Source organism: Cervus elaphus, chromosome 14 (genome assembly GCF_910594005.1).
Source record: "Cervus elaphus chromosome 14, mCerEla1.1, whole genome shotgun sequence".
Lineage (NCBI taxonomy): Eukaryota > Metazoa > Chordata > Mammalia > Artiodactyla > Cervidae > Cervus > Cervus elaphus.
Genome location: NC_057828.1, coordinates 81,152,206 through 81,159,460, shown reverse-complemented (window position 1 = coordinate 81,159,460; position 7,255 = coordinate 81,152,206). Strand labels below are relative to the sequence as shown.

The 7,255-nt window shown below is 65.9% G+C and overlaps 1 protein-coding gene across 3 annotated transcripts; it reads left to right on the top strand.

The window, feature by feature from the left end:
- The first annotated feature begins 2,335 nt into the window (after positions 1–2,335).
- Positions 2,336–6,799, top strand: ELF3 (E74 like ETS transcription factor 3). 3 transcript variants are annotated; one of them, XM_043923491.1, is made up of 9 exons: positions 2,336–2,497; positions 2,856–3,026; positions 3,253–3,474; positions 3,626–3,721; positions 3,812–3,931; positions 4,085–4,174; positions 4,302–4,418; positions 5,379–5,574; positions 6,077–6,799. In XM_043923491.1, the coding sequence occupies exons 2-9, from the start codon at positions 2,864–2,866 to the stop codon at positions 6,189–6,191; spliced, it is 1,119 nt and encodes a 372-aa protein (XP_043779426.1). In that variant the 5' UTR covers positions 2,336–2,497; positions 2,856–2,863; the 3' UTR covers positions 6,192–6,799. The 3 variants fall into 3 exon arrangements, with proteins under 3 accessions (XP_043779426.1, XP_043779428.1, XP_043779427.1); XM_043923492.1 differs by lacking the exon at positions 2,336–2,497 and adding an exon at positions 2,505–2,642; XM_043923493.1 differs by lacking the exon at positions 3,253–3,474.
- Positions 6,800–7,255: the final 456 nt, after the last annotated feature.

Genomic DNA, 7,255 nt, shown 5'->3' with positions numbered 1-7,255 from the left:
TGAAAAGTGTTTTGGTGACTGAAATTCCTTCTCCCAGGCCCCCCTCTGTTCTGAGCGGGTCAGGGCAGGACGCTCTCCCTGTCCTTTAGGGGCACGGGCTGCAGGTGGGGTGCCCCGAGCTGTGAGGAGCAGGACCGCGCGGGGTTCTGCGGGAAGCGTGTCCATGGCAGCGGCGGCCACTCTCCCGGAGGGGGCAGGCCATCCTCTGCAGGCCTCCCCCACCCCTCTTTAACGCTGCTGCAGGTGGCTGAGCCCTGGAGCGTTTTCTCTGCCCCCCCAGCTCCCGGATTTGCAGCTGTGTGTGGTCAAAAGTAGAGTCTGCCCAGAACTTCACTCCAAGCTCTGATTTCCACGTGGGGATCTCAACAGTCAGCACCTTGGGGGGAGGTGACTGGGGTGGGGAGGGTCAGAGAGAAGCACTTACATCTCCAAGTGGCTCTTCCTAGACCCAGGCTCTAGCTCCTGTGACTCTGTCCTGGCAGTGAGGTCTGCGAAGGACCCCAACCCCACCCAGCAAACCGTCTCCTTGGCTGGGCCAGGGCTGCCCCTGCTGCTGTTACAGGCGAGGGCTGCTGCGGCCCCCGGACCCCTCAATGTCCAGGCGCTCAGCCCCGGTTCTGTGTGAACCGCGGGATGTGTGGACCCCGGGACACTGAGGGCCCTGAGGCCCTTCCTCAGCCGGGGTCGAGTCCAGCGGCGAGGCACCCTGAGCTGTCACACCCCACCCCCTGCCCCCTGTCCGGGGATGCCCGACCCCTCTCGGAGCTCGAGGCGGGCCCGTGTGTCATCCCTGCCCCATCCTCGTGGTGAGCTGGGCTCGTCCAGGCAGAGAGGGTCCTGGGGGCCCTGCCCTGCCCCCGCCTGCCTTCCCTCTCACAGCCTGACCCCGGAGGGAAGGCTCGTCTGCCCGCGCAGGCCTGCCCTCTCCAAGGCCCTCTTGGGTCACAGGCCGGCCGCTGCCCTGGAGGACGGCTCAGGAGCACGTGAGCATGAGCCGTCCTGAGGCTGGAGCCGGTTCGCCCACATTCCAGGGCCGGGGTAGAGGGCGTGCCTCGGGCTGTGGGGGAGGCCACCTGGAGGGCTGGGGAGCTCTCCCTGCAGCCTGGCCTGGCCTCCCCCCCTTCCCCGCCCCAGGCCAAGGGAGGGGCTGGGACCTCGGCACCCGGAGCGGAGACTGGATGGGCCGACTCCAGACTCAGACCTCCCTGTCCTACCGAGGTTAAAGCAAGGGGGGTGTCCTCTCACTTGGGAGACGGAGCAGGTGGCCGCCCCGGCCTTGGCGCTGACCAAGGAGGGTGAGGGGTGCTCAGATGTTGCATCTTTGATGCGTAATAAACAAGATCCGGAGGAGACCCAGGGCTATTAGGGCCCACACAGCCTTCTCTTCAAGGGTGGGAAATGGAGGAGACCCCGGGGTCCAACCCCTGGCTGCCCCCACGCAGGCCTCTGTGCTCTTGGGACAGCTCTTGTGGTTACTGCTGAGTTCATGGAGGGGACGTGGGTGGGAGGGGTCCCCTGCCCACAGGGAGGGCGAGGGCGTCTGCGGGGCGCAGCCGCTGGGGGATTCGTGGCCTGGGCGAGTCTGTGGGCCGCGAGCTGCCACCCTGAGGGCTCTGCTGAGGGTCAGATGGGGCCTGCTCCCTGAAGAGCACTGAGCTGAGCCCAGGGAGCCTGGCATCCGACGCTAGAGGGCAGCAGGCCTGTGCGGTTAGACCAGGTAGACACAGCCGCACTCGTCTGGCTCCCCTTGCTCAGTGGCCCCAGAGGCAGCTCTGTCGGGGGCAGGGATGTGGGGGTCCTTCTGACAGCGCCAGGGCCCCCAGACACAGCTGCAGCAGCCCCGAGGCTCAGGTGGCGTCTGGCAGGCGGGGGGAGCCGAGACCCTGCCCCCGGCCTCCGCCAGCGGTGGGCCCTGCACCGCCCATCCCGCAGCCCTGAGTTGCCCCGCGTCCGGAGTCTCCCCAGACGGCCGCCCCTGCCTGCCTGCCGGCCCCTAGTCCTCAGACCTGCAGGCGGCCCTCCTGACCTAGCCCTGACCCCGTCCCCTCCCCGCCCCTCTACCCAGCCCGGCCTGGCCCCTGAGGAATTTCCTGAGGAGAGAGGGCACATGCCCACCCAGCGGCCGCCCGCCCAGGCCACTGCCCCTGTGCCCAGCCCCAGAGGGTGCGGGTGACGGACCTGACAATCATTAAACCAGCCAGGCCTGACTTCCCAGCACCGCTGGCCTGGATCCCGGCCAAGTGGCACAAAGTATGCAAATCACCTGGGCCAGGAGCCCCGTCTAAAGGCCAGGAAATCCCCTCGGCCAATGAGCCGCCAGCTCAGGTTACCGCGGGCGCCTATAAAGGCCGGGGTGCGGGCGGAGCTCCAACGCCCCTGCTGAGCGCGCTGGGAGCACGGCCGGAGCCTCGGCTACCTGGCTACCTGGCGGGCCCCCTCCCCTGGATTTCCTCCACTGGCCGCCCCTGGCCTGCCTGCCACACCCTCAGCTGCCACGGTAGGACCCCCGCCTGGCCCGGGGGATTGGGGAGGGGCCGGTGGAGCTCGGCTCTGAACCTGCGCAAGCGGGAGTGGCGGGCCATGTCCTGACGGCAGAGGAAGGACACAGTGGCCCAGATGGCCGGTCCCATCGGCGGACCCAGGTGGGCAGAGCAGGGAGCCTGGCCTGGTGCCTCTCCCCACACGCTCCCACCCCTCTCTGAGACCCTGGAGACCCTCTGGAGGAGAGCTTGTCCCAAGAGAGGCTGACCTTCCTGCCCTTGGGGCTGTAACTGCCCCAGGCCTGGTGGGAGCAGACTCGCCCGCGGGCGAGGCAGGGTGCCGGCCTCACCAGCCTCCCCCCCCCCCACACCCAGGGAGCCCCATGGCTGCGACCTGTGAGATCAGCAACGTTTTCAGCAACTACTTCAGCACCATGTACAGCTCAGACGACCCCACTCTTGTCTCTGTGCCCCCTGCACCCGCCTTTGGGGCTGATGACCTGGTGCTGGCCCTGGGCAGCCCGCAGATGGCCCTGGAGGGCACAGGTGGGTCTCAGGAGGGGCTGGGCATCCATCTGAGAGCCTGGAACGGGGAAGGATTGGGCAGGGGCAGGCTGGGGTGTTGGGGCTTGGAGGTACGGGCCTGGGGGGAGTGCTGGCCGGGGTGCCGTGAGCACCACCACCTGCCCCCGTCCTGGTCAGTGGGGGGACCCCATGAATCTCCAGCGGGCGCCAGAGGAGGCTGACCCTCGACTGCGCCGGCCCCTTGCAGAGAAGGCCAGCTGGCTGGGGGAGCAGCCCCAGCTGTGGTCCAAGGCGCAGGTCCTGGACTGGGTCAGCTACCAGGCGGAGAAACACAAGTATGACCCCAGCGCCATCGACCTCTCGCGCTGCGAGCTGGACGGGGCGGCGCTGTGCCGCTGTGCACCCGAGGAGCTGCGCCTGCTCTTCGGGCCCCTGGGGGACCAGCTCTACTCGCAGCTGTGGGACCTCAGTGAGTGCCCCCTGCCCCCTCCACCCCGGCAGGGAGGCTGGTCTGGGGCCTGCCCACCCTGCCCCCGCAGGGCGGGTGTGGCCGGGAGAGAGCCCCAGGGAGGGGAGGGAAATGGAGCCAATTCTCTGGGCTCTGACCCCCTTCTCCTCAGCTTCCAGCTTCCCCGACGAGCTCAGCTGGATCATGGAGCTCCTGGAGAAGGACAGCCTGGCTCTCCAGGAGCCCCTCGGGGAGCAAGGCCCCTTTGGTGAGAGCCCCTCCTCCATCCTTCCCCAGCCTGAGGGCCCTCAGCTGGGAGAGCCAGGGCCCCCTCTGACCACTCACCTCTGCCCCTCAGACCAGGGAAGCCCCTTCACCCAGGAGATGCTCGAGGACTGCAGGCAGGCCAGCCCCCCCTACACAGGCGGCTTCGGCGCGGGGGCGCCCTCCCCAGGCAGCTCCGACGCCTCCACCGCAGGTGAGCCCTCCCTCGGGCGTCTGCCGCAGCCGCCCTCCTGGATGCCCTGAGCCCTGGTCTCTGCCCGCCACCAACGCCCAGGCTTTCTGAGAGGATGGCCCCTGGCTGGGCAGTGCTCGGGCTGCTAGGGGCTCACTCTGGCCCGCCCCCCAGGGACTGGCGCGTCTCAGAGCCCCCACGCCTCAGACTCCGGTGGAAGTGACGTGGACTTGGATGCCCCAGACAGCAAACTCTTTCCCAGGGGTGAGCAGAGGGAGCCTCCTGGCCCCCGAGGGTGCCCCCCTCCCCTGCTCTCCTCTAGGGTTTCCTGGAGGGAGGCTGCCCCCCAGCCCCCAGCCCTCCCTCTCTTGACCTTCCCCCTCCCCGCCAGATGGCTTTCCTGACTACAAGAAGGGGGATCTTAAGCACGGGAAGCGGAAGAGGGGCCGGCCCCGAAAGCTGAGCAAAGAGTCCCGGGAGTGTCTGGAAGGCAAGAAGAGCAAGCACGGTGAGCGGGCGCCCCAGGGTGGGGGGCACATCCTGGGGGGCCCTGGGCTCGGGGGGGCCCTGGACTGGGGCCGAGGTGAAGCAGCTGGCCCTCTCTCCTCCTGATTGGGGCGCTCCACGTGCTCCGGCCACGGGCCCAGCGTGCGAGTGGATCACAGCCTAGTGGCCGAGCCTGGCTAGGGGGTCCTGTGTGGGGGCAGCAGCGGCTACAGGAGGAAGGCCTCAGGCTGGACTCCAGCCTCCCTGCCCAAGGGACACACTGCTGGCGTCCGGGCAGGCTCAGGCATGGACCGAGGCTTGGCCGCTGGAGGCCCCACCCCGAGGGCTCTGCAGGGGTGGCCTTTCCACACCAAGCTGCTTTCCACACCACACCAGGCCTTTCCTACCTGCTGGCCTCAGGCCATCAATGGGCTCTCGCCCCTGGAGCTACCAGGAAGGTCCCACAACTTGTTCCCTTCCACACACAAGGGGCCTGTTTGCTTCTGGGGTTATTCTTTCAAGAAGCTGCCCCTCGTCCCCCAGGCAGGGGCCAGCTCTGCCCCTCCCTGCTGAGCTCCCACCACCCATTGGTGTATTTGCTTTTTTACCATTACTCCTCCAAACTGTAAGCTCCTTGAGGTGGTACCACTGTGTCTCAATGGCCCTCGTGTCCCAGCTAGACTCTGATCAGTATTTGAGCAGGTCAAACCTCTGTGCCATGTGACACGCGGTCCTCCTGGAGCTCCCCTGGCTGTCCAGTGGGGTAGGCAAGGAGGGAGGCAGCCACCAGTAGATCTTGTGCTGGGCCAGGCGGAGGGGCAGCCATCAGTAGACAGTGTTGGGGCAGCTGGGGAGGCAGCCATCAGTAGACAGTGTTGGGCCAGGTTGGGGGCAGCCATCAGTAGACCATGTGCTGGGCCAGGCGGCGGTTGGGGGAGCCACAGGTGCCTGGGCCACTGACTGATGGAGATTGGCCTTGTAGCCCCTAGAGGCACCCACCTGTGGGAATTCATCCGTGACATCCTCATCCACCCGGAGCTCAACGAGGGCCTCATGAAGTGGGAGAACCGGCAAGAGGGCGTATTTAAGTTCCTGCGCTCAGAGGCTGTGGCCCAGCTGTGGGGCCAGAAGAAGAAGAACAGCAGCATGACCTACGAGAAGCTGAGCAGGGCCATGAGGTGGGCAGCCGCGGGTGCCGTCAGGGTCCCACCCCTCAGGCTGGTGTGAGTCCACGGTGAGGATCTGCAGGGCCCACCCCTCATGTGGACAAGTGATGGCCTGGGACATGGCTGACTGGCCTGCAGCACATACTGAACTTGATCTGATGAGCATTTCTTTGTATCATCTGCAAGGCTTGTCCCATGAAAGGCACTTGGTGCTAAAAAGGGCGTTAGCCATGGCCCACACCATTGAAGTAATTAAGCTGCTTGGCTCTGGACCTCAGTTTCCTTCCAGACCATCACTAAGGTTTCCTCCAGCCCTGAGACCACACTGCTCCATGCAGAGTCCCCGGGAGGGCCAGATGCCCCTGACAGGGCCGGGTGAGGGAGCGAGGGCTCCCCCCATGCAGGACACGGTTCGGGCCCATTTCCCCTGGGCCAGAGCCCAGCGGGCAGGTCACCTGAGGACACTGGGCAGGTCAGCCCCTGCCCGGCACCTCTGACCACCCGTCCCCCTCAGGTACTACTACAAGCGGGAGATTCTCGAGCGGGTGGACGGCCGGAGGCTTGTCTACAAGTTCGGCAGGAACTCCAGCGGCTGGAAGGAGGAGGAGGTGGTGGGACACAGGAACTGAGGGGCGGACCAACCCTACGACCATGCTCGATGTGAAGTGCAGCCCTTGGGAGGACCACCTGGCCGTCCAGGCGCGCACCCCATGCCATGGAGAGCAGCTGAGGCCCTGGGTCCCGTCCGCATCGTCCTGGCCTCTGGGGCCAGTGGTCCCTGCAGTCCACCCTCCTATGGGAATCACAAGCCTGGAGTCGGAGGTGACTGTACACTGGCCGTCGCTGCGCGTGCAGCTCCTTCTGTCTGACTGGACCTGATTGGACCCCAGCTGGGGATGCCTGCCTCCTGCAGAGGCTGGACGGGCCGAGGAGGCCATGGACCCCGGGGCTTGAGAAGGGGGCCCCCTCTCTCTGGACTGGCTTCCTCCTCCCCACTCAGTGCTTGGACTCCGCGGGCAGGGGTCAGAGCACGCCATAATTTATGTGCTATAAATACGGACATATACATAGAGATCTATTTTTTCTAAGACGTTCCCTTCCCACTCCTCCCACACCAGGCACTGGTGCCACACCGGCTATTTGAGGCCCTCAGCTGGGCCGGTGAGGGATGGGGCTCCTGCTCCCTCCCCATGTGAAGGGGAGCACTCCAATAAAGTGCCTTCTGGACTTTTTCTAACCTTTGTCTTAGCGACCTGTGCACTAAACTCTGCAGCTCTGGCCTGGATGCAGGCAGCGGGTTTGGGAAAGGCAACCAGGGCAGGGCTCTGCTGGCTGGAGGTGAAGGCGGGGCAGACCCTAGGGTGGGCTCCACGTCCCAGAGCTGAGGCTCGGGGGCAGAGGCCTGCCAGCTGGGGCTAGGGGTGGGTGAGGCCATCCTGCAGACAAGGCGCCGGCCGGGTGACCTGGGCTGAACCAGGCTTCTGCTGCCCACTTCCCACATCGGGCCAGTGTGCACCGCGTCCGCTGAGGAGTCGGGGGTGTGTGTCCGGCCTCATGGAGTAGATGTTGTGCATTCCAGTCGAGTCGACGGCATGCTGAGTAACCGTCTGATAAATCCGAGTTTTCGTTGTCAGACATGGAATCAGTTATGAGATCGTGGAGGGAAAAACAAAGCAAGAAGAGCACTTGAGAC

Bases quoted from the DNA above. Each gene is read 5' to 3' on its own strand.
- ELF3 (XM_043923491.1), top strand. From the start codon at position 2,864: ATGGCTGCGACCTGTGAGATCAGCAACGTTTTCAGCAACTACTTCAGC. The intron at 3,932-4,084 runs GTGAGCCCTCCC...CCCGCCCCCCAG, and splicing joins CTCCGACGCCTCCACCGCAG to GGACTGGCGCGTCTCAGAGC. The intron at 4,419-5,378 runs GTGAGCGGGCGC...TTGGCCTTGTAG, and splicing joins AGGCAAGAAGAGCAAGCACG to CCCCTAGAGGCACCCACCTG.